We start from the raw sequence: 27,216 nt of genomic DNA, 5'->3' as shown, positions 1-27,216 counted from the left end.
TCCTGGAGATGGTTAACCAGGAAGAGTGACCAGGTTTGCTCCAATCTAGTTTTAACCATGGTTACTGAAATGCTATTGAACATGGTTTGGCCTTGTCTACACTTACAGGTACAATATGTTCAGCACTGGGGAAGAAGGGCTGGTAGACAGAGTAGAGAAAACACCCCACAACGAGTTGCAGTCAGTACCATGTGCATTGTGGGCACATAATACATACTAATAATTAGCCCATTTGGTGGAATCTTTGTGAGTCCACAGTTGGTGACACTGCTGTAGTACGTCAGAAAGTCAACACTAGCGTGTCTTTTGTTTGGTGATGTGTCCTCAGGCACACTGCCACTGGCAGCGACTGAACTTGGGCTCAAAACTGTGGGGGGATGAGATGTTGCAGAATTCCTGCTCCAATGCACTTTAGTTCATTTGTGGCACCCTGAGCTAGAACAGCTAAGATTAGGAGCTGCATGTGCCTCTGTCCCTGCCCCTGGACTGAGAGCCTCTCTCATTTCAGCAGCAAAGAGGAGGGGAGGTGACTGTCCTTTGCAAGGCTCTGTGGGGAAGAGAAAGGAGGGGTTTCCTGTGGATTAGCCCTTGATATTACAGAAAGCCTGATGAGCCACTGGTGAGACTTCACCTTCCTTTGAGCTGCATAAAAGGCTGGGATCACTGCTACACTTGCCACTCACTGCTCTTCCCCTGATTCCAGCTGCACTCCCAGTACCTGTCTGTATCACCCGTAAACTTTTTCACTGCCGCTGCCTTTTGCACGGACTGAGATCCACTGGGTAAGTCAACTGGGACATTTCAACCTTATTGATGGAATTGTATTTTTTTAAACTGTCTAATTTAGTGACCGGTTTCCTTCCCTGTGCCAGGGAGAGGAGAGGTGAGAAAAGCAATAGTGGAAGTGCTATTCTGCCACCAACTAATGAATTAGATTCTGAAGCTGGTTTGACCAACAGTGAGAAAGAAAATGTTTTGTGATTTGCCTGGAGTTCCCCACTGCATTTAAGTTACCAACAAAATTAGATGTCCAAAATAATAATGTATTTTATTAAGTTAAGGAGAAAACTCATGTAAGACTGATGGCTGAATAGTTAAAGAGCTCAAGAGCTAGAATATGGAGAGGGAAACAAGTTCATTTTGCTTAGAAGTTTGGATGTATGTGTATGTACCATATATAATACACATACATACACAAGAGCTCATTTATCCAAACCTGTTTAGTACACAATACCATTTTTCTCTAAATCTAGGTTACACATCCCCAGGTATATCAGTTACCTGTTAACATATCTGATTTTCTGAATCCTTGAATCCCCTTTTACACAAATGATTTTAATTTCCCCAAAACATTAATGAAAATGGGGATTGTGCTGTGTATAAATCCACATATACCACACCGGTTTCCTATATAAATATATGCATATGTACATACATATACCTGTCTGTGCTCTGTGTACATATGTATTGCACAAAGTACAGGATTTATATATACGTTTCATGTATTTGTATTTATATAGAGAACTAAAATGTACAGCTACAATATGCTTTTATGGAGGATTTCACCTGACAGTTTGCACTAGTTAAACTTTGCACCCATTATAAATAAGAGAAGTAACAGCTTAACTAATGAATGGCTGGCAGGTTTATGGGATGTTGAAAATCAGGATCTTTTTAAAAGGGCTTGATCATGCTTCCTTTGGAAAACCCATTAACACTAACGAGAGTTGATTTTGGCTCTAAAACGATATATTCTTAGTTAATTTTAGCTCTTGATGTGTTTGTTTGAAGAGGTAAAATACCTCGAATAAACTGGTTGGTCTTTCAAAAACCAGTTAAAATATGTGTTGTTGGGTTTTGCGATTTGCAATTTCATTTCTGAGCTACAAGCGCTCTTCCTTTATGATTTAGAAAACTTGTCCAGTGCCGGTCGGTTACTGTAGGAAATTGCTAAGACAAGAGTTCACATAATCTCTTTGTTAATATAAAATATCGTAGGGTGGCAAATATTTTTAGTAAAGTTGCTTTAAAAATCTCAGGCCTGGTTCTGCCATGGCTCATGTGGGTTTGATAGCCATATAACTTCATTGATTTCAGGTCAATGACTCCTGATTTACCCTGGCGTATGTGAGAGGGGAATCAGGCCTTTGGACTATACAAGTCAACGTACAATGCATGGGAAAACTGCCTGTATGCACCCGAATTTACACACTTAAATAACATTTGCAAACCCCAAAGAGGAAAACACCTTAAGTTATGGCATCTATGGACAGAAAGATATGCTGATTTCTTTAAAGAGGGCATTTTTACTGTTCAGTTAGAAGAAAGATTAAATATCAAGATCCAATATTTTAAATGTTTCCAGTAAATTATTTTGTCTCCTGACTTGGTAATATGATCAATAGTTTGAGAGAGATTATGGATACTGAACTTCTGCCTTGAAAGGATGCAGTGGAAGGTATGAAAAGCGAGAATCTTTCTTGAGGATGGTTTAATGGGGACAACCTGGTTACACAGAAAAATGGAGTAATGAAATAAGTGGAGCACTAAAGGTCCAATAATGTGTTGTGATAGAAAATAGGGTGATTTATCTATTGTGTGGTCAGTACTTCAGCAAATACTCACACAAAACTCCCATTGATTCTAATGGGATTTAAACATCTGTAAGGGCTGCCCTTATATTAGTCCATTTATAGCATTACATCATATGAATACAAGTCATCAGCTTGCTAGTGTAAATGTATTCAGCTAGGATTTTTTAGATTTATTCTGGGATCATCCATCAAGTATGAAATATTAGTAATCCATAGAAGATATTGCTGAGACTACGCTGCTGCTTGAGCCAAAGAGTTTTCTACTGGGTTTTTCTAAATTAGGTGCTGGGGTAAGAATTAATGCTGTTGATGACTCACTTCTTGATGGCAAGGATGAGTGTTCGAGGAAGATTTTTTTGAAAGAGAACAAGTACAGCATGTACCATTCATGAATAGCTCACCAATGTGGGTAACATTTCAGTTACAGAGAAAATAACTTACTTTAACCAAAGTTGATATAATGATGATATGGTCCCCTTTGTTCATCATACTGGAAAAATACTTCTGAACACAAACTAATTTATTCTGATTATTTACCTATAGTATGTTGATGCCTATACATGATGATGTGACACATTGTTTTATTGGATATTTATCTGTCCATTAAAACCTAAAGTAGATGAGCATATGTTTGTAGAGTTTTTTGTGAACTGGAAATGAAATTTCATTACACATATATGCATTAATTTGATTTATATTTTCTTTGCTATTTCTTTGTTCTCTGGGAGTTTTACTTGCAAAAGGACTGCCAAATCAGACACAAAATAACATGACACAAACCTTCCCCTCTGAGAAAACAAGTAATAGTAAAGCATGTTAACAACCTTTGCTCTTATCTCAAAGCAAACATCAAAAGGAACTTGCCCATATCTTTCCATGGTGAGGCTTACTGATCTATAAAAATCTTCCTATTGCTGAGTAAAGTATTAACTATATAATCTCTCAGTGAATGTTTGCATTATTAATAGAAAAAATACTAAAAAACAAAAGCAAATGAAAAGTCCGCCCACCATGCACAGATATTATTTACTGCTGCTAGTGGCTCATTGCCTTTTGGAACAAGATTAGAGATACACCAATTTATCCCATAGGGAATTGCTACAATGGAAGATTTGTTATAACAAGACTCAGATGAGGAGAGAGGCGGGTAGTGCAGATTTTAATTTGTGACTGATACATCACCTGGAACAGCAAAATAATTATTTTTTAGAATTAATTAAGACTTAACAATTGTGTGTCAACTGCAGTAAAAGTATGCACAAATGTAGCTGTGCAAGGTCACGTCTTGTTTTCAAAAAGGTGGCCTTCAGTTAGCTTAAAGAGTGCTTTTCTCTGCTTACCTTATTGGAGAGGATCAGAGTTGTGTCCCTGGTTTACAGGGGTTTTATTCAACATGTCACCAAATGTTCCATATTTTGTTTTCCTATATTTCTGAGAGTGGTGTAATGTTGCATGATAAAGCAATACAAGCTCAGGAAAGTCAATTTTAAATTTAAGGGCAGGCTAAATTCTAACTTGTGCTTTAGTCACTTTGTGCCATTCTGGCCATGCTAAGGAGGCCGAGATCTATCCTAACCAGGGCATCTGGGAATTCATTTGATGTAGGGGAATTCCTGAAACTCAGGAAGTTGGTTTAACTTGCTATATCGCACCTGGTGGCTAAGGGGTTGCTCTCAGTCGGCATGGCTGAGGCCAGGAGGAGGAGTCTCCTTAGTGAACAGCACTTCTGCTCCTAAAACAATTTTCTAATTTTTTTGTGGTATTTTTATTTCCGTTGCTTTGTAACAACAGGAACTTTCATATCACAAAATACTTTTAAGATCTTCTTGTTGTCCTAGTGCACTGGAGAGATGGGGAGAGTGTCCTCATCTTCATAACATCACTTTTAAAAAGGTCACCCAAGAGACATAGTATAAATGTATTCTCAACTATGAAGAACCCTAGACCTCAATCGTGCCAGGCCTCTTTGGGTGTCATTCAGAAAGACATCTGTTTCAGCCACTGGCAGCAGCAACTTTAACAAGCAAGCTGCACTTTATGTCTCTGGTTTCAGTAAAGATTACAAGGCAGCCCATGTGCTGTCAAAGCTTCAGGAACACAACTATGTGGCTTATCTCTCAAAAGCAGCCCCTTGGGTATATTATCACTGACAGGGAGGTCACTGTTGCCTGTGTTAATAGCTCCACTGGTTTCTTGACAAACAGCAACAATATCAAATACTTTCTTAGACTCATAGACTTTAAGGTTAGAAGGAACCATTGTGACAATCTAGTCTAACATCCTGCACATTGCAGGCCATAGAACCTCACCCACTCACTCCTATAATAGACCCCTAACCTCTGGCTGAGTTACTGAAGTCCTCAGATCATGGTTTAAAAACTTCAAGTTACAGAGAATCCACCATATTACACTAGTTTAAACCTACAAGAGACCCGTGCCCCATGCTGCAGAGGAAGGAAAAAACCCCTCAGAGTCTCTGCCAATCTGACCTGGGGGAAAATTCTTTCCCAGCCCCAAATATGGCAATTAGTTAGATCCTGATCATGTGGGCAAAACCCTCAGCCAGACACCTGGGAAAGAATTCTCACTAGTAACTCAGAGTCCTCCCCATCTATTCTTGTAGAATATCGGAAGGTTCTGTGCCCACCATGCATTGGTTAAGGCCCAAAAATTAAGCTGCTTTGAGGAATTCCAGATCAAGACAATTTAATCAGACATCATATTAACCTATCCCAAAAGGCACCAGCCTACCTGCTTACAAGAAAAGAGCTGATAGATAGGGTGAAGAAAGAGTCCTATAACCCTGAGAGCAAACATGAATCAAAACAAAGCATGGTGGGTCTTATTTTAGGTCTACTGCCTTGAAAATGTCTCTTTAATAGTGGAAAGATTACAGGAAGCAGGTGTTACGTAATTTCAATTCTGTAGGATCCCACATCACTCTGTAGTAAAACCAGAACAGAATAAATCTAGGGTCAGCTTCTGTGTTGCACTGTGGCCTCTTTATGCTGTTTTGGCATAAAGCAGCTAGACACTGGGCAGAACAGATCCTGCAGACAGAGAGATGTCAGAAAGACTCTATGCTACCCCTTTGCCACCCTTGGTGTGGGGGTGCACTGGGGCATATCAGAGCATGTGGGAGGAGAAAGGAGGCATGGCTGGAGCATGCTGGACTCCAGCTAGTCATGGTTGTGGAATGGTCTCCTGGGGGCTGTAGTAGTTCCAGCTTGCACCAGATGCCAGGCTAAGCACTTTGTACCTTCTCCCTACCCCAATTCCTGCTACGCATACAGCTGGAGAGGAATGGAGAATCTGGCTCCTGATGGGGATGATCATTCCCTTCCAGGTGTCCTATTTCTCAGTGCAGAAGTCTGGATCACAGACCTACTCTTTGTGAATATAATAGATTGCAGGGCAGATAAAAATAGATGATTTTTTAAATTAAAAAATTGCATTTTTAAATTTAAAATTAGATTATTTTAATTTAAATTGGATTTTGAATGGAAATTAAATACGGGTTTATTTTAAAAAAACTTTTTAAAATTAAATTTGAAATCGACAACCTATGTTAAGGCCTGAACTTATTACGATCTATTAAAATCATTTAAATTAAATACAAAAATAATATTAAGTAGTACTGTTTGCTGCCAAGGTTTAAAGGAAGTCAAACTACTGAATTGGTGGAAGTCACTGACAAAGCACCAGGAACCAGAGTTTGTTGATGTACTAAACCAGCTTTTGATAGCTGTGGCCTCTTCTGCAGGTGCAGAGAAAATATTTTCTTTAGTTCTGTTTATTCAATTTCACTACAATGACTAGTTCATTCAAAGTTAAGAGACTGACTGGGAGCTGAAAAAGCAGGAAAGCTTGTTTTCTTCCAATCTACAAGTAAAAACTAGATGTGAGAGGGTGAGTTCTACTGTTTCTAAAATCTTGAAGGACATGATAATGGGGAACAATTGTTTGAGTTCATTAACTGCACATTCTATAATATTTCCTTTGTTTTATAAATTGGTTAGTTTGAACTGCAAAACATGCTTTCATAAATTTTTGATAAACAATTTTTCTTATGTAACATTCACTCTTAAGGTAGATTTATTTAATAAAAAAAATTTAACAGCTGGTTGTGTGCATTTTTAATTGAATTTGAATTTCCATCCGTCCTTGACACAAATCACAAGAAAACATCAATCATTATTTAATAAATGGGAATGCATCATTCACCATTTTCTAACAAAATAAAAAAAATGTAAAAATTAAGAATCTGAATAAATGTAAATTAAGCTATATAATTGCTTAAATAAATGTGTATAGATACAGTGTATCCTCCTGGTTAGCAAAAAAGAAACATCAAATTTTAGTGTCTAGGCTATATTTAGTTGCCAGTTAACATGTTCGAATGGTTAGCAACTCATAAAAATAATGAATCAGGGCTGTGCAGTGAAGGAGACTGCTCTCTGCATGCCCCCTGTCTCTTTTGTTGCAGAAGCTGGAAGGTGTCTGCTGAATGGGGCAGGGGATTGCAGGAAGAGAAAGGGTGGTCTCATGCTTAAGGCAACTGAGTGTGGAGACGGTGGTGCTGGAACTAGGGGTGCTACCGCACCCTCTGGCTTGAAGTAGTAATAACAAACACCAAATACATGATTTCCCTTGTTTCCATGATCAGCACCCCCACTATAAAAATTGTTCCAGCACCCTGGCCTGGAGAACTGGATTTTATCCCTGCCTCTGCCATAATGTTCCTTATGTAAAGCTGGACAAGTCTTATAAACCGGATTTTTCACAGGAGGCCACTGTGTATCCCTCATTTTCTGCATACCCGATCTGAAGTTCTTGGGGTCTGATTTGCAGAACTGCTGAGTACTCACAGCTGCAACCGAAGTCAATGGGAGCAGTGCTCTGAACATATAAAGTGCTGTAAAATGGTCACTACACTGAAAACTCAGGTCCTCGGCTTCTCAACGTGGGCACCCACACTCAGCTAACACTTTTGACGATGTTGCCTTTAATCTCTGTGCCTTAGTTCCCAATGTGTAAAAGGGAGCTAATACCACCACTTCTCACAAGGGTGTGGTGAAGAAAAAAATCATTGATGACTGGTAAGCACTAGGATGCGATGATGAGAGTACCATAGAACAGCTCATGAGGAAATGATAATTATTAGTCCTATATTCAGAGGAGGGGTTGAAAGTAATGCCTTTAACAAGGAGTATAAAAAGTAAAATAGAATAGCTACTCGTTCAGTGAACCGCATTCATCGCGTGCATGGAATAAGGCAAGGGCTCAGTGGGAAAGAATAGTATGCCATCATGTAATTAAAAGGGACAGAATTAAAGTTACACAGCAACCTTAATCCTTACATTTCCTTACTGCTGAATGTGTGGCTTGGCAGTGCTAATGTTCTTTTAAGGTAGTGTTTTAGATGTTATCTGTATATGGGCTTTCCCATGTTATAGTCCAGCACACGGAAAAAAAATTAGGAAGGATTATGGAAGAAGGAAAAGTGTTGAGTGGGGTTCACTCTGAGTATAACATCCACATTTATTGGAGGATACATACAGTATAAACTAAGTTGGCTGCATTGCATCTAGGGTGGTCTTTCGTCTCTTCTCTATCTAGGATACCTTTGTTAATGTTTATGTTTACAGAAGTGGAATCCTTCCAAAATGACAGACAACCAGTCAGACATCAGTATTCAAATGTCAAGTACAAACGGCCTCCCGAGCAGAAAACAGTCCTCTCAAGACCCATCAGTCAGCAGAGGAACCATTGTGACCTTTCACAACATCTGCTACAGAGTGGAGGTGAAGAGTGGCTTCATATGTTGTCGAAAAACGGCAGATAAAGAAATTTTGAAAGATATCAAGTATGTACTTAAACTTCTCTGTCATAGAGTACATGTTCATTTGATTTCCTTTCTTGACAGTTAGGTTCAGATAAGTCACTGAGCCATGAATACCTGTGTAATAATAGTGTACAGAAATTGGTCAAGATTTCAAAAAAACAGGCACTCAGAGTAGGCTCCCCAAGTCCATATTTAGGCACATAAAAAGTTAACCTGAATTCCAAAAATGCTTGCATCTTTCAATTCCATTGATGTCAATAGAAGCTGCAGCGTGTTCAGCTCTTTTGAAAATCAGGTCATTTACTCAGCTGCCTAGATGTGAATGTAGGACCAGAACTTAAGGTATTTTTAATAACCCTGGCTCTAGCTTTGAGTTAAGACTCAAGTCTTTAAAAGTAGCGAAGAGTATTATTCTGTAACTGGAACAATGAATGTGAGAGTTTGGGTGCCCACAATTTTATTGCACTGCTTTCTATTAGTTATTGCTTAGTAATTGCATGATATTGCTCTTGTTGTCAAGGATCCTTTGTACAATGTTGGCCAGTTTCTAGTTAGATAAGTCTGAATTGTGTGTTGCGAAAGTTAGTTGTATAACCTGCCATTCCATGATGTAATTGTAGGTCAGTTCTCTAATTTCAGCTCTCAGAATGCATGAAAGGTTGGACCTTTATATGTACTGCTCTTTGCCCACACAGCATTTCTTAATACACCAAGCCTTCCATGCTGCAGAGTGACTATATCCACCAAATGTGAAATTTTAAATCTTTATTCTCTGACAAGAGTCTTACTCCAGTGTAATTCATTAGATTTAAACAGAGTTACTCCATATTTGCAGTGGTGTGAGAAGAGCATATGTCCTTTAGACTCTAGACCTAGTGTATGTTGTTTCTCCATAAACAAAATGCAAATGAATGAATGAATAAATAAATAAATCACACTTCTGATTGACTAAAACAGCAAAGAAAAAAAAAGCAAATATAATGAGTCTGGGAAAGGGGTGAGGGATAGCACAGAGAGATTCAATCTGATATTTTATATCTAAATTGAAACACACACAAAAATCCCCCTCTCCTAAAGAACAACTTCTGTCTTGTTGCCTACAAGAAATGAGATAGAAAATCAAATAAACAAATCCCTCACAACTACCCAGAACTATCATGATGTACTCATGTCTTTACTATGTAGATGTGATATCTCATTATTGTAACAACCATGCGCAGAGAAAAGATTGATAAAAGAAATAAAAGACGTTTCACACAAAGTATAAACTACCCTTTATTATTTATAATATAGAGTGCTGTAAATTAGAGTTGGGCCTACAGGAAAACTTTAGATTCAAACACCCCTGAGCTTTGGGGAAGTTTAGATCCATAGCCAAACATGGTAACTGGTTTCTGTGTCTCTAATGGGCTGCACCAAACCCCCAGATTTGGACATCTTTGGGAGCAATGCTAAAGAGTGAGATGGTCACAGTTTATAATCAGATTGCTGAAAGAGTAGCCACCCTCATATGTGTTAGTTTCTCTAAAATATCAATTTTAATATCGTTCCTATTAATGATAAATTTAGTAGGTGCAGGGACCCTTACACTTAACACAATTAGTCCAGCCCCTGTTGTCCTTTCTCAGTCAAAACTCCTATTGACATCAATGACAGACTTGCCTGAATAAAGACCGCAAGATCCTTCTCATGTTCAGTAGCAAACATAGTCAACAGGCTCTTATTTATAATGGACACCTTTAGTAATGACTCAAAAATTTTCTTATCTTTTAACTTTATACCCATTTTAATTATAACCTAACATTGCTCTGTGGTTCTTGGAATTAACATTTTATCCAACAGTTAGCTGGAAAGACAATATTAAATATCTTTGACATTTCCCAGGGCAGATAGAGTCAGCTCACACAGATTTCCTCACATGATTGGTGGGTCTTTGTATTAATTATTCACAGTTAGACCACAATTACTTTAATGTGATTCCCAGGGTGCAGTCTAAAGACCTTGGAAGGTTTGCCAAACATGGGTATTTAAGAAGAATCAGGTGATGATGATTTCTTACATTGTGAGATTGCGTGTTGTATTTTGGAAGTGTGCAGGTTTTTTTAATCATAAAATTGAATAATAAAATAATAAAAGTGATGAGTGAATGAGGCACAGGTAAAAAGTTTATAGAAATCTTTATTAATTATTAACAGTTATTACTGTCCCTGGGATGAAGGTAACAGCTTGCTTTTCCATTTAAGTTCTCTGTTGTTACATTGATTGGACATGATCTGTTTCCTGGGTGGCTTTTAAAGTGGGGAACATGCTTCCATTGGACAATCCCCTCAGCCCACCTCTGCCCAATTATAAGCATTATTGAAAACATTGTTTTCTATTTTAATTCCCGCTGGTCCCTGTGTAGAACTCCCAGACACACACTTTATTTGGTCTTTAACTATTTTTGTTGAGTGTTATAATGCAACTTCATTATCTAATTACTGTGTTTTAACTGTTAAAGCAGAACACCCAGACATTTTTGATAGGGGAAAGAGGAAAGCGCTGCCTTATGAAAAATAACAAGGATAATGGATCGCAGAAAGAAGGAAGTAACTAGAATCCAATGACACCAGGCAAGAAATAGCAATCGGGCATTGCCATGTGTGGAAAATGTTGACTCACCATTAATTAATCATTGCAAATGGAAATACCGATTGTGAGGGAGCCCTCCTCCTGCCTGGTGCTACTTCAGACATTATTAACTAATAATGTTCATATATGTCAGTCGTATACATTCCAGAGTGGACTTTTTTGCCTGGTCAAAAATCTATTTAGTTATGTAATCACACAGAGCTATGTGTGAGAAGCCTATCCCAGAAGGGAAGTTTTATTCCAGGTGACTTGCAGACATCAAAAGATTCACCCTCATCAATAAGAACACTCTACTTCTACGCTCTGGTTATTTATTTATTTATTTATTTACTTATTTTTAAATCCTTGTGCTGAGACTGAGAGAGGCTAAATCTTCTCAAATTTCCTTTATCCAAAACCATCCCTGCAGTTCTGCTTTCAGGTCATATCCAACACTGGAAGGGGCCTATTTTCTCTCTTCAGTTTCTATGCACCCAAAATTTTATGTGAAGAGCTCATAAGATTCCAGTCCCTCTGATTTGAAACTAAATCTCTGATAAATTGTTTATTATTAACTTTTATTTGTTATTGTAGCAACCTTCATATGCTAGGCACTTTGCAGACATGTAAAAAACCAGTTCTCTGTCTGAAGATATGACAATCTAAATTAGATAAAACATAGATGAAGTAGTGTGGGAAAGGAATAGACTACAATATAGTTAAAGTTACTGAGTAGTAGTCATTCGGACATGACTTCTTAGTTACAAGGATATTTTTTGCCCATTCCAAATCCCAAATCAGAGAGATCCTCAGATAGATACTTTTAGATCTTCTCTGCCAGTCCTCTGCTCTAATGCAGATTGGTGCTGCTTCTCTGACTACAAGTGAGTTACCAAGTTTCCATTACTTATCACTCAATCAGCTAGTTTTGCTTTCTTTGTACTTGTATCTGTGAGTTCAGTGCTGCCATTCAAAAGTAGCTACTTATATTGTATATATAAATGGTTGTTTGTGTAGCTCATTGTCCATTTCCATGGTCAAACTCCCACTTCAGTGAACAAAGCCTGCATTTACACACACAGACACGCATTTGCACATGCAAACTGTACTGAAGTGCACAAATGCTTGTCTGCATGTGCAATATGGGGGCCAGCTATGAGAATTTGGCCCTTACCACTAAATCTTTCATCTGTAACAATGACCAAAAGAAGGGAAGTGTTGATTGTTATCTAGGAAACTACACAGTGTAAATAGCTGCCCATTGTGTTTTATTGAAAGAGTTGTTTCCAGACAAAATGACTGGTAACCAAAAACATACTTAGTACCATTTTCTTCTGGCTGCTGAGCTTGAGATAGTTCTTTGCATCTGATGTAGAGTCATTAAGTCAGGTTTCCAAGTATTTTTTTAAATATAGATGCCCTTCCTACATGATAAATGCCTCTCTTACAGAGGGATGGCCAGAGAACCATGCTTGCTAAGACTGCATGTATTCTAGAGTGAGTTTGTGCTTAGTATGGCTACATCAACATATGTCTTGCTATTGTTTGATAATTATAGTTTCTGTGTTACTTTTTAGTTAACAATATGGGCCATATCTTTTCATTTTAAGTTAGCAATGTAAACTAAGCAGGAGTCAAGTCATTATTTGATGTAACCAACTAACTTCACTAGCCGCAAAAGGATTTGATGCAAAACACATTTCTGCAGATTAACAGAACTAACCTGTAAATGAAACAATGAATGAGAAACCTGTTGGTTTTGTCTTACAGTGGGGTTATGAGACCAGGACTGAATGCAATTCTGGGACCCACTGGCAGTGGGAAATCTTCGTAAGTGTTGAAGCAGTGAAAGGACCTGTTTTACTTTATCCATGTTCCTCACCAAGAGGAATCATGCCAACAAGAAAATGCACCTATATATATAAAATATTTGTGAACAACACTCCCAGGGAAAGATTTCAATCTTAATTCCACCAGAGTAAATGGATAAATGGAGAATAATTATATGGATTTCAGAGCAGAATTTGACCTCAAGTGGAAATTTTATTTAAAAGCAACAAAAAAGGGGAAAAAAAAGAAAAAGAGCCAATTTTGCTAAATTTATTTATATTTATTTACTAATTTATTTCTTTTTAGTAAATAGTTTCCTGACATTCTCCCCTTATGCATCAATCTACAGTACAGCAGGAGGCTTATTTTACTGAAAAAAAGACAATTCTGTTCTTTGAGGGGGTTTTAAAAATATATGAACTATAGTAAGTGGCAAATTTTCAATATGGGAAAGCTTGTGCACAGCTGGCTATATACTGTTAACTGTATTTGTTTGCCAGATTTGCCTTTCACTGGCCCCGACTCTTACAGCTTGGTGAAAATATACACTTCGGAGCTCTTTAAGGTGATGGACTTTTCTTCTTCTAGGCTATTGGATATCTTAGCTGCAAGGAAAGATCCTTATGGTCTGTCTGGAGATGTTTTGATAAATGAAACTCCTCAGCCTGCCAACTTTAAATGTATCTCTGGATATGTGGTACAGGTAAGTCAGTCTGCAGTGACTGCATCTGCCTGTGTCGTTTTGACATCCTCTGAGCCAAAATGCACCAGAATTGTCCAATATGAGGTAAGTGCAGCAGCTGATTTGTCAAAACTGACACAGGATATAATTCAGAAATCACACATTATAATCTAAAATGTAAATGGGATAAGTGGATTTCCATTTCCAGGATTATTCCCTGAGCTTCTGCATGCTGTGGGGACCTTCCACATGTGGCTCTTCCCCTGCCCATATAGAAGAAACCCATACAGAATGTTGCTTCCACAGCACCATTGCTCTGCCCATAGAGCTCCACTGAGTTTAGAGATCAAGAGGGGCTGGAGCAGTGGAGCTGAACCCTCCACAGCACCTTTCTCTGCAGAGTACCTAGAAATCCAGGGAGAAGTTTAAACAGCTTGGAACTGTAGTATGTCCCGCTGACTGCTACTGGGCATCTGCAAGGAAACCCAGCCAATAGTAGCACGGTTCCTATTGGTGTACAGTTCGCAAGGGCGAGCAAAGCCATTGGAACAGCTATCATCCCTGTAGAATATCATCTGTTTCCATATGGAAAGAGGCTCCATTCCCTATGGATCCCTTGGATCTACAGAGGTGGAAGGGGGCACAACCTGTCAAATCCACAGCCCTCCTTAACCCCCTACTACTGTAGGAACCTGTCTCCAGGAAAACTCTGCAATGTGAACCTCACTGAGTCCCCCCCCCCCATCTTGTCCTGTGGGTGTAGCTGTGAGAGTGGGTGATCTGGCCCTATGTTATAATTTATTTCCTATCATAACATGCAACTACACCTCACATTTTGAAGGTTTGAAGGTATGTCTATATTCTGAATTGACCTTTCTTTAGCACTGCTCTTTGAAACAGGTAAGAATTCTAACTCATGTAGAGATCTGAGAAGGTATCAGAAAAACACATCCGAAATTACAGGCATGTCCCTTCCCTATCAATTGGGGGAGGATGGTTCTTGAGAAGCACCACAGGCCTTGTAAAGGAATATTCAATTTAGCAATTGTTATCACTGTAGTCCTCTGCTATCTGGCTGCTTTTCCACAAGAAAAAAAGAGGGCATGACAGCCCACCAGTATGTTGGAGAGATTCTTTGAGGCCACTCCTGGGAGCCTTATATTAAAATTCTGCCACCAAATGGAAAGGAAGTTTGGGAATCAATCCCTTTCTGGATCCTGGCCAGAGCTGATTTTACCACTGGGGTTCATAAAAAAATGTCAGCAGGGCCATTTCCCCCCCTTTACAACAGACCAGATTGCTCCAGATGGATTGGTATTTTCAAAAATTGTTCCCTCAGCCTCCTCTACAATCACTCCATACCGCCATTTCATGCTCAAAAGCTTGGACACAGCTCTACACTACCAATATAGTCAATACATTTTTCAAAGTATAAAGTTTTCCACAGATGTTCAGCTCATAAGCTTGTTTGGCCAGAGAGGATGCCTCCTTCCTTAGATATGGGAAAGTGTTATTGCTTCAGTGGGAAAAACAAATGAATAGATTTCCCACTATCTCTTGCCTATCTTCAGTGCAATACATATGGTTTATTAGAGGCAAAGGGAGAGAAATTAAAATATGGTCATCCCATCACTGACCAGTACTCTCTCAAAACAAAGTTAATAGAGAGATGTCTAAACTATTGTATGATCAATCATCAGATAAAAAGTCATTCCCTTTATAAGCTATAAACAAAGCCCAGATAAAATTTTCCCCCTTACTTTTCTCAGAACACATCAAGACAACCCACTCTCCCAATCTAATTTCCCATATCACCTTCTTCTTCCTCCTTTTATACACAGCAGCTGAGGCTGATAGACTAACGAGCTCAGCTGCATATGCTCCTCAGTTCCCTTTACCACTTCACAGTCTTATTCCAAATCTTCACAACTCTGACAGGGAAGACAGTGGCTTGGGTCTTCGGTGTACCCGGGCAACACCAGCTCAAAATGTCCAGAGACCTTGCTGGACAATGTACCTCATCACAGCGGATAATGCTTCCTAAAAAGCAGTGGTCTCCTGACAGGTGTGGAACTGAAGGCTTGATTGTGGATCACAGTGAATCAGTCCCTTTTATCCTTTTTAATTTTCTGTATCCTGTCCTTAGGATGACATTTTGGTTTTCAAAGATGTCACATAATTGACTGACAAGATTCTTCACTTGAACTATCATTTTTAAGTTGTTCTGATCTTATAAAGTGAGAAGCTCTACATTCTGTCTATTGCTTTCTCTATCCACCATGTCTCTCTCTTTCTCTCTCTCTCACACACACACGTAACATCTTTTTTCCTTCCCACCATCTCCTTTTCTCTTTCAAATTCAAAATGTATTTGGCACCAGGTTTCTCTATTCCATCAGTACTGACTTGGCACTTTCTTGGTTTCCGGCTGCCTGCATGGTGTTTTCCTTTAAGCTGCTGATTCAGATCTAAGAGAGAGAATGCAGGTAGGGCCACCTAAGAACGCAGTTGTCAGGGCCACCTGAAGCCAGAACAGAGTATCAAGGAACAATGATGCATCATGTAATGGGGTCCCACAATGCATGTATTTAGTTAAACAAGTACTGATCCAAGGGAGGTAGTAGGACTGAATGTACTCACACAGAGCTCCAGTTTGCAGTTGTTTTGTCAATAACCCTTACCCCCTGCATGTTCGAAGTGCTGCCCATACAATACCTAATAATAAATAAGTATTATTATACCCATTTCACAGAGAGGTAAACTAAGACAGGAAGGTCAGGGAGCTTGCCTGAGACCATCTAGTCAACAAGAGTTGCTAAATCCCACAAAGTGCTAAGCACTGTGACCCTGATCCAGCAAAACACTTAAACATACACTTTATTTTTTAAGCATATGAGTGTTCATTCTGATGAAACTTCTCATGTACTTAAAGTAAACATGGGCTAATTGCAATGGGGCCACAGTGCTCAGCATGGGGCATAATCTAGCCCCTGGTGCATTCAAACTCAGTGGTTCCTCACTCTCCACACTGGGCTCATTCCTCTTGACCATGCTGCCTACCCACTGCTCTGGTAACCTCAAGAGAGGATTCAGTTTAAATCAGCAGTTTCACAGCACTCCAAGCTTCTCACAACCTTTCTGCACTTATTAGTTTTTGCTTAGCTGTGATCTGCAGTTACCACATTTCCAAACCACAACCTCAGATATTTGAAGAAAGATTTTATTCACATCTGTAGAAAGAACTCTTTCCAGATACAGATTCTGCAGGGTGCTGAGCACTCTCAACCTCCATTAAAGACAAGAGGAGTTGAGGGCACTCTGTTTCCCACAGGTGGTGCTCAGCACCTGGGCAGGACCAAATCCAGAAACATTTTGTTGATAGGTTTTCCTTCATACAGTTGAAAATTATGTTTGAATTTTTCGCTGCGTTGCCAATGTTTAGCTGCTCTGAAAAACACGCTGGGCAGGGAAATATCTGGACAGTGTATATACACATGTATTGATATTTCTGCTATTTGATACATGTACGATAGTCCCTTGTTGCCATAAATTGCACAAACATGCAGAGACTAGTATTGAAAGCAAATATCTGATGGGATGTTCAGGTTTTGAAGATCCAGCCTATTTGATTCTAGCAGTTTTCACTGCCACACAAATGCACTCTGCATGTACAGTACACATGTAAGATGCACATGCTAGTCCCAGAAGAGGAAAAATTAAGCCTGCAATGAACATTAAATATGTAACTTTGTTACTTAGGATGATGTGGTGATGGGAACTCTGACAGTGAGAGAAAATTTCCAGTTCTCAGCAGCACTCCGGCTCCCCACATCTGTGAAGGAACGGGAAAAGGAGGAACGAATTGACCAGATCATCAAGGAACTGGGTTTGACCAAAGTGGCAGATTCCAAGGTAAGCTGTCATATTATGATGCCCAATTAATAGCAAATATTAAATAATTTTAGATGATAAAATGGCTCCACTTTAGCAGGGGTGTTTTTGATTTAGTGGTTTATTCTAATAGCAGAAAGGCTGATAAACCCCAGCACAGCTGCCTGTTCCCATAGTATCAATGAAGATAAAGGCTCGTTACTTGTGCACCTATTCTTAAACTATCAGACACAGGACAGTAATTACAAGTAGGAGGAAAGCAGGTGACCTGAGTGTCATGAAGAAACTTAGATTTCAGGGTGAAAACTTTTAAAGGGGAGCCCTTTTTTCTGCAACGTTCAGAGTTGCACTATTCCCTTAAACAATGTCAATCCTTGAATCCATATTTGAATCCATAATCACAATATAATCACCCAGAACTCTCCCAGAAGTTAATGTGCTGTTAAATGTGTTGGATGTTTTTTGCTTGAATACTTTGAAGTCAGACAAAATGACACAAGCTGCTTGTTTTGCACTAGGTTGGCACCCAGTTCATTCGTGGGGTGTCCGGGGGAGAGAGAAAACGGACCAATATTGGAATGGAACTCATTACTGACCCTGCAGTCTTGTTCTTAGATGAACCAACTACTGGATTAGATGCCAGCACTGCCAATGCAGTCTTGCTGCTCCTGAAAAGGTGACTGCAATGGAATCACTGGGAAAGAACCAGCTTTGACAGAGATGTACTCCATAAATCTGCAGTTAAAATGTGGTTAGAATGGTTAATGTGTAGTTATTATATTGCTGGGCTTGTTTTATTCCTTTTTGTACCTTGCATTGGATTCTCCAACAACAGGTTGAACTGTGTTAATTTACTGATTTGTATTGCAAGGAATTTGAAAGACGAAAACTCCTCAAAGAGTGCAGATATTTGATACCTCTATTATTTTCCACTTTACATTCAGGATGTCAAAGCAGGGGAAAACAATAATTTTTTCCATCCATCAGCCCCGGTACTCCATATTCAGATTGTTTGACAACCTGACATTATTGGCTGCAGGAAGAATGCTGTACCATGGCCCTGCTCAGAATGCCATTGAATACTTCAAATCTATTGGTGAGTTTTCTTCTGGAGCTTCAGTCACAACAGTGGACACTAAAAGGAACATACTTAAAATGCAGCTCTGTTTTGAAAAGTGACTCAGTAAAAATGGCTCTTGAATCATGGGATTCAATGGTTAATGTGCCTCATTGTTTCCCATACCAAAACATACTAAAGAATTGTTTTTTTTAATATAACAGTAACATTAATGCAAAGTTAAAGTTGAAAAACCAAGCACTCAGAAATTGAGAAATGCAGAGTTGAGGATGAAGGCTGAACCTTAACTGTTACCCTTTGTGCTTATTAGTAATGACTTTAAAAGTAAAAAGTAATGCACGTTATATCACAGTATTTAGTTTTGTTTTTTTTATATGAATTGTATACTAGGCCCTGATTCAGTAAAACACTTAAGCACTTTACCCATAGATTTGTGGGTTCAATAAATCCAAACGATTAAACCTGCCATAAGGAGAAGCAGAAAAATGACTTCTCATTAAGTCTATTAGTACCAGCTGATAGGTCAGAATAGAATTAGCAACAACAGACATGCAGTTAGAATTTGGAAGGGCTCATTTGTTAGTTGTCACCTTTGGATATTTTGAATTCTTACAGCTTTCCTTTTATGGCAGCTTTGATAGGGCCAGTTGGCAATCTCCTTCCTCATGTTGATTAGCAGTTTGGGCCAGTTGGACCACATTGTGGTGTAAGTTACTACTCAACATAAGTAAGGGTATCATAGTCTGGCCGATGGCATATTACCTCAAGTGCTTTTCAACACGTTACCATCTGTAGAATGACTTGCCTGAGAGATTGAATACTGTTTCTCTGCAGGTTATGAATGTGAGCCATACAACAATCCTGCTGATTTTTTTCTGGATGTCATTAATGGAGACTCAACTGCTGTGGCAGCAAGCAAGGCTGATGATGTTGATCTAGGTATAAAACTGAAGTTCTTCATACAGTAAGAAGCTGATTTGCAGAGTGACAAAATATATTTTGGATTTATCAACTCTGGCATGAAAAAATAATTTTCAGGTGCATCAAGTTAACAGTAATAGCTTCTTCCATACGTAAACTCAAGAGTTACTTGGACACCCATATACTGTAGATGATACTGTTCCTCTTGTGTCTATCTCTCCACCATGAAATTTCCTTTTATAAAGCCATCTCGCCATGTACAGTATGAAATGACTTGTGTGTAACATTTAATATCCATTGGTGTTCCGTGAATGGCAGTTATTACATGTGGTTCTTTTTCCTCAAACAGTAAGGACTGTTCTGCCAATGAATTCAATAGCAAAACTCCTATTGTCTTTTTCATGGAAACCAGATCCAGTGCCCTGTTGTGATACAGTAGTGTCAAAAAACAAAATAGTAAAACTCTTTGTGACTATATGCAGTAAATCTTGATATTAGCTTTGCATGTGTACTTAATGCATACAATATTTATCATGTTATTGGACTGATTTTGTTTTTCCATCTCTGCAATGGTAGCTTGTTGCTCATAAATTCACCTGAGGTAATCAATCATTAGTGTCACTTTCTTCAGTAAGTGGACCATACCTGATTATTGTAATCACATTAACACTGCTATGGATTGTTCTACTACAACCCCATGTAGGGATTGATCCTTTTTAATCTCAACAAAATTATACAGTGCAAGGCCTGCTCTACACACAGACTATGTACAGCTATGACTATTTTAGTTAGGGATGTGATTTTTAAAAATGAAATAGCTTTATTGGTACAACTCCTCGTGTGGATGCAGTTACACTAAGTAAGTATAAAGATTACTTATATTAGTATAGTTTGTTCATCTTCACATATGGGATGAATCTAGACACAGGTATAAGCACTTTTATACCGATATAACTGCATCCACCCTCTGGGGCACTGTACCACTTTTAACTATTCCACTGTGGTTATAGCAGTACAGCTTTTGTGTGCAGACAACCCCTAACTTTTGTGAGGAAAAAGGTTATTTAAGGACTGATTGGCTGGGAGACCCTTCCTTCCATGTGGTAAATCTTTGCTACTGAAAGTAAAATTTCTCATTTGCAGGGAGTCTATTTTCCCCTTTGACAGCCTGATCCAAAAGTGACATCAAGAGAAAGACTCCCATGGAGTTCAATAGGTTTTGGATCAGGCCCTATATGCACACATGCTGTAGGAGTAAAACATACCCCTTAAGAATGAAGGGACTCAATCAAGGTTGCAGAATGATCCCTACACAGTATCGGAAAAGTTCCTCAGGGAGAGGAGAATTATTTTTTTCTATTAATTCAATAAAAGGTAACTAATATTTTTTCTCTTTAACCTGAAGATAACATTGAAGAACACATCAACCGTGATAAGACTTTGGCAGAGAAGATAGCAGAGCACTATTCCAGTTCCACCTACTACAGAGAAACGAAAGCAACATTACAGAACATTTCTTCGGAGAATAAAAAGAAAGTGAAGACAATTTTCAGACAAGTTACATATACCACTTCCTTCTTTTATCAGCTCAAGTGGGTGTCGAAACGTACATTTAAAAACTTGATAGGCAACCCTCAAGCCTCCATAGCTCAGGTAATCATAGTTAATATAACAGTTGTAAGTCTGATTTGATTTTCAGACCATTTCTATCTGAAGATGGGTTAGGCACAATTTTGCACCTGCAAATTATTGGGCCTAAAATTTGCACCTAAAATAGAGGTCAGTATCTGAAAATCTGTGCCATAAAATGCTGGGCTACATGATCCCAAATAATGAGCATGACAGGGATATGCAACAATTTATTAACTTACATTTACCATTATTTTAGGTGTGTGGGGTTTGATTCTCCTCACACTTATGTCATTAACGACACAATTCTCCCAAACTGACTCACAATAAGTAGTACCTTACCCTGCAAGTAGTCCCCTGCAATCCTCCCATGCTACTCTGAGAAGCTGATTCTCAGAATCTCGTCTTCACCTCTGATCTGTGCACCTTGCAAGTCATCTGTACGCCAGGATCTGGCCCACTGCATTCTGTTTTTTTCCCCAAGGGAAAGTAAATTAGCCAGTCTTATACAGTTAATTAGCTCTCAACACATAATTATGTCCTAGTAGCTGAGTCAAAGACAGAGATGATCTCGGTCTGATCCTGAGGTCCTTATTCCAGCAACACTCCCATTTGAATTTTATCTGAGTAATACGAGAGGGGCTCCAACCCATAATAAAAGTTGTACCTTATCACTGTTATAAATTATCTGGATTAAAAAAAAACATCTTGAGTAAAATAAAATCAATAGCAAAGGGGAAATCTGTTCAGAATCCCTCAAGCTAAAAGGCTTTGTGTGTGTGTATATCTGTATGTTGATAGTATGGATATCTCAAATAATTGCATTGCAAAAGCTTGACCTTGTGACAAGAATTATGATCTCAAGAGCTTTCTAATACTCCAGGGTGAATGGTTGTGACTTTTTTCTCACAATCTTTTGTATCTCCCAAACCTCATTAGGAATGGATTTCAAACACAGTCTATAAATTGTACACAGTTCATTAAGCCGTGTTTGCTAATCCTCTCCAAATTGGTCTTGATATGATCCTTTTTCCCCCCACTACAATTGGCTTAGTGGCTGAATTATCCCTGACATTTGGTCCTTTGGGCAGGTTCTTAGTGATATGGTACCATGTATCAAATGCTTTACAGTGTTAAGACTCATGCATCCCTCATGCGTAACCATGACTGAACTGCCTGATACCATCATTTTTGCTGAGATTTTCTTCGCTTCTTCTTAGTCTTAAGAAATTGTGACATACAGATTTAATCATTCAGATTATATCACTGAATCCACTGATAATTTTGCTATTTAACAAAAATCCAAGTTGCACGTTTCTATCTACACAGAGCCAGATTCTGATACCCTTACTTACATTTGAATAGCATTTATTCCACGAGTAGAGTGCTATTTAATGCAAAGCTGTAAGACTCTGTCCCTTAGGGTTAAATACTCTGTCCCTTAGGGTTAAATCCTGCCCTTCTTTACAGCAAAAAGGACAATCCACAAAAGCCAGCATGCTAGGTGAGGAGCTGCCTAAGCTAGCCAATGGGAGATACTGACCAGAGCGGGAAGTCCTCCCCTCTCTGGGAGATAGGCACCTAAATCCAGGAGGCAGGGAGGTGCCTAGCTCCATTTAGCAATCCACAAATGGGCACCCACTACCTGGAGTCAGTCAGCTTAGCTACCTAAAGCATTTGTCGTGAGAATAAATTAGGTACCTGCTTCACACCACCCAAAAACAGCCACTGGAGGAAGTGGAGATGGTGCTACTTTCCACTTTATAATTTTCAGTCCACTGATTAGAGCACTCACTTGGGATGTGGGAGACCCACGTTCAAATCCCCCTTCTCTGCCAGAGAGCGAGAAAGGATTTGAACAGCAGTATCCTACTTCTCAGAAGAGTGCTCTAACCGCTGAACTATGGAATATTCTGAGCTGGAATCCCTCAGTCTCTCCTGCTGAAGCTGTTCCATTGTGGATTAAAAAATGAAAGTGCGATTAGGGCAGGGGAACTGGACCCAGGTAGGTTCCCTAATCACTGGGCTACTGAGTCATTTGCCGCACCCCTTTTCTGGCCTAATGATTGCTCCACTGTGCATAAATACTTAAATAGTCGTAGTCTGGGATTTAGGCATCTAAGTGCATTTGTGGATCCCACGCAGAGTTTTTGTATGCTCTAGACCTTCTCCGTCTTCCCATCTCTTATCACTCTCTATCTAGGTACCATGAGTACATTTCTTTTCCATCTGTATTCACCACCTAAATATTTTATGTAGTTTTTGCAATTTTGAACTTTTTTTAAAAAAAAAGGTTCATTACAATACAAATTTAGATTGTAGTTGTTCTCTCTCTTTTAATTATTTATTTTATTTTATTTCAGCTGTGTGTTACACTTTTCCTGGGACTAGTTGTAGGTGCCATTTTCTTTGGGATACAAGATGATTTTACCGGTGTGCAAAACAGGCGAGTCAACTCAGGGATTGAATATCAATGGGGCTGACAAAACCATGCTGTTACCATCATAAGATAATGAAAATTGTTGTGGCTGAAAATGAACTTTTCTTGTCTTTTGTGAGATACCATAGCGACCACTTTAGAGCAAATGCATACCTGTAAATCATAAATTACAAAATAAGCGCTGGTCCTGCCATGAGCTCTCTGTGGCTAGATCCCTCCACCTGCATGGAGCTCACTGCAGACTCGAGGCCTAAGGTCCCATTTCTGCAACCCTTACTCATGTTGTCTACTACCTTGTGCAAGTAGTCCTGGTGAAATCATTGGGGCTACTTGCATAGTAAGGTACTCGTCATTGCAAGTAAGGGTAGCAGCACTGGATCCTAAGTTTGCAGTGAAAGATTCCAGAAAATTATACAAAATATTAAAAATGCACAACTGTTCATTAACCACTTCAACAATTAAACAAACAGCATCTGGAAAGACTTCCCTGAGATAAAATTCAATGGCCAAATTTTTCAGACTTTAGTTGCCTGAAGTTTGGCAGCTAAAGCCCTGATTCTGCAAGCACTTATACACATGCTTAACTTTACAGAGGTGAACCTAAGGGGTCTGCTCATGTGAATGAAGTTACCTGAGTGTGTGTATGACTGGGGCCTAAATTTATATTTGGTACCTAACTAAAAGTGGCCTGATTACCAGAGGGATTGAACATCTGTAACTGTGGGAGCTGTTGTAGTCAGCACCTCTTAAAATCTGGCCATTTTTATTAAAGTGCCTCAGAATTGGTGTATGCCAAGGGCTTAAATTTGGCATCCACATTTGACAATTTTGGCCTTTCATTTTAGCAGGTAAACCCATCTCCAGTTGCTCATCATTTTCTCATATTCCATGTAGACTGAAATTTTTGGTCTCATATTTGTGCTTAGTCTGAAGGTAATTTAAACAAAATATTGAGTAAAGTCAGTCAAATCATTTTTCATTATTTGATTCTGACAAGCAACAGATGTTACCCACATATTCCAGTAATAAACACTGAACTCAGCTAGCTCAAGATTTGCTAAAGCTCCAGTCTTAGGGCCAAACCTGTTTCTGTTGAAGTTAATGGAAGTTTTACCATTAACTTAACCAGGAGTGGGATGAGTCCCTTAACTTGTTTAGTAGATCTCATGGAAACTTAAAAAATAATACAACTATGAAGAAAATTGATTTAGCAGTTTGAATGAAGATGGTTTAAAACTTTTCTACCTGTTTTCCCAAGCCTATTTTAAGGACACATTTATTCAGGATTCATGTGCTCATGACATCCCACTTAATGACACCTTGCTTCTCTGGCGATAGGTTATTAAATGTTGTAAATTAGTTGAGTAAGTCAACAAGACAAAAAAAGAATAATAAAATATACTTTGTCCATTTCTATTTTGTAAAGAAATCTCAGTTATATAAATCCCTCCGACAGATTACACCTTTAAATCTCTACTGAGAAATAAGAAAAGACAGACAATTTGTGCATGAATTATGGAATATGTGAAGTAGCAAAGCACATATTAGTGAATGCCAGTAGTTCTTTGGAAGAGTTTAGACACGGTCTATTGTAAAAACTACTGAAAATATGTTCAAAATAATTGAATAAAGCACTAATGTAGCTGATTTTATAAGTGTAAATATTTGTTTTACCCTAGAATTGGAGCAATGTTCTTCGTGATCACCAACCAGTGTTTCAGCAGTATTTCATCTATTGAACTTTTCATTGTGGAAAAAAAGATATTTATGTAAGTAAAGCTTGATGTAACGGGTAACATTGCCTATTGTTAGCAAAGCTTATTGAACTGCTAATCTTTTTTGTTGCCCTACTAAATTGTCATCTAAATATGACAATTTAGTTATTCATACTGGTCAGATTATTCACTGCAAGTAATATTTATTGCAAACGTATTTTTTAAATCCTGTTTATGAGTTGTTTGCAAACCAATCATCATTTCTGTGTATGGTTTTGTCCATAAATGCTGATAGTTTGGATAAATACTATTTACATTGTGAGTTGTTTGTGAACTGTTCACTTCTGTTACCAGAATCATATGGAGTTGATATTAATTGGGTACTTGGAACTTTACAGGCTTTATGAGTCACAAAATGAGAGAATTACATATTTCTATATGTTAAGTGTGTTTTGATGATGTAAGATGTACACTAAAGACTATGGGCCATACTCGGAGAGGTCTGTGGACACAATTGTGTTCAGCAATAGGCATGTATATTTGCATATGTAATTATCAAAATTATAATGACATCTTATTGGTCATTGGCATGTGTAATTACAGTATGTGCACAAATGCATTCTTATTTTTCCATTTGGAATTGTATGCATGACTTATCAAAACCTGTCCATATGTGAAAATGATTTGATTGCTTTATAATTGATGTAATCTGTAATATGCTGTATATATTTCTGTGTTCTAGACATGAATATATCAGTGGGTACTACAGAGTGTCTGCATACTTCATCTCAAAGCTAATGGCTGATTTAATACCCATGAGGACTTTACCAAGCATCATCTTCACCTGTATAGTTTATTTCATGTTAGGCAAGTGCCCTATTCACAAGCTGCATTAAAACTAAAAAGAAAATTGCTTCAGTACCAACAATGCACACTCATTTTATGCCTCTGTCAATCATTTCAGGTATCCAGGAGTAGGTTGGATCAAATCTTCCTTCTTCCACTTTTAAAAAAAAAATCATTTTCTCTGTTTAAACTCCATGTACCAATATGGCATTATTTCTCTTGCTTGGTGAGTGCAATGTCATGAGATTGCCATTGGTGCTGTTATGCAATTTGCTGGACTGGGCACATTTGCAAAATTTCAAGCACACTTGTCACAGTCTGTGATATATCCCATCTGCATTTTCCTTGGAAACAGGGGTTTAAGTAGGGTGACTAGATGTTCTGATTTTATAGGGACAGTCCTGATATTTGGGTCTTTTTCTTATATAGGCACCTATTACCCCTCACCCCCGTTCTGATTTTTCACACTTGCTATCTGGTCACCATAGGTTTAAGCATCATTTATAGATGGCTCTGTCTCACTGGTTTCCATGCTGTTATCTTTTCTTTTAGAGACTTTTAATCATTCTATCACGAAATATTTTTCATTACAGTTGGCCATGCTGATAAAATCCCCCATCAAAGAAAAATGTGATTATAAAAACCTCAAGCTCCTGGAAACTGATATTAGCCTGCTCTTTTCAGTCGTTTCCCCGGGTAGTAAGGACAATTTTAAAATTGCAGACATCCATTTTAGACCATTAATGCAGTTTCAAACACCATGCTCACTACACATTTCAGGAAGGTCAGACTGAAATATTTCATGGAGCAAGAAATTCAGACAAACTGTCAGGATGTTTCAAAACTTAATAATAATAAGATGTTAGCAGACCGAGGTGCTGGAACTACGGGTGCTGGGGGTACTGCCACACCCCCTGGCTTCAAGTGGTTTCCATTATATACAGGTTTACAGCTTAGTTCAATGGCTCTCAGCACCCCCACTATACAAATTGTTCCAGCACCATTGTTAGCAGAATGCAAGTACAGAACAAAAATCATCACTTGCTCTAGTCTGACTTTTTCCCTTAAACAAACGAGACATTATGACACTATTAGGATATACAGAGAGAACGTTTACATGGCTGTGAAACAGGGGT

At 38.5% G+C, this 27,216-nt stretch overlaps 1 protein-coding gene across 2 annotated transcripts in view; it reads left to right on the top strand.

Moving 5' to 3' along the window:
- The first annotated feature begins 291 nt into the window (after positions 1 to 291).
- Positions 292 to 27,216, top strand: part of LOC311520137 (broad substrate specificity ATP-binding cassette transporter ABCG2-like) — a 31,735-nt gene continuing 4,810 nt past the window's right edge. The window contains exons 1-12 of one of the 2 annotated variants that reach the window (XM_084627399.1): positions 292 to 782; positions 8,243 to 8,460; positions 12,820 to 12,879; positions 13,468 to 13,582; positions 17,320 to 17,472; positions 17,970 to 18,127; positions 18,396 to 18,547; positions 19,364 to 19,468; positions 20,856 to 21,103; positions 23,443 to 23,525; positions 25,199 to 25,288; positions 25,977 to 26,101. In XM_084627399.1, the coding sequence (XP_084483525.1) occupies positions 8,261 to 8,460; positions 12,820 to 12,879; positions 13,468 to 13,582; positions 17,320 to 17,472; positions 17,970 to 18,127; positions 18,396 to 18,547; positions 19,364 to 19,468; positions 20,856 to 21,103; positions 23,443 to 23,525; positions 25,199 to 25,288; positions 25,977 to 26,101 (1,489 nt within the window). In that variant the 5' untranslated portion in view covers positions 292 to 782; positions 8,243 to 8,260. The remainder of the gene's footprint in view (positions 783 to 8,242; positions 8,461 to 12,819; positions 12,880 to 13,467; positions 13,583 to 17,319; positions 17,473 to 17,969; positions 18,128 to 18,395; positions 18,548 to 19,363; positions 19,469 to 20,855; positions 21,104 to 23,442; positions 23,526 to 25,198; positions 25,289 to 25,976; positions 26,102 to 27,216) is intronic. The other variant, XM_084627398.1, reaches the window with a different exon arrangement.

This window comes from Lepidochelys olivacea (genome assembly GCF_965140295.1).
Source record: "Lepidochelys olivacea isolate rLepOli2 genome assembly, chromosome: 4".
Classification (NCBI taxonomy): domain Eukaryota; kingdom Metazoa; phylum Chordata; order Testudines; family Cheloniidae; genus Lepidochelys; species Lepidochelys olivacea.
The sequence above is the reverse complement of the archived record's forward strand: the minus strand, read 5'-3'. Positions and strand labels throughout refer to the sequence as shown.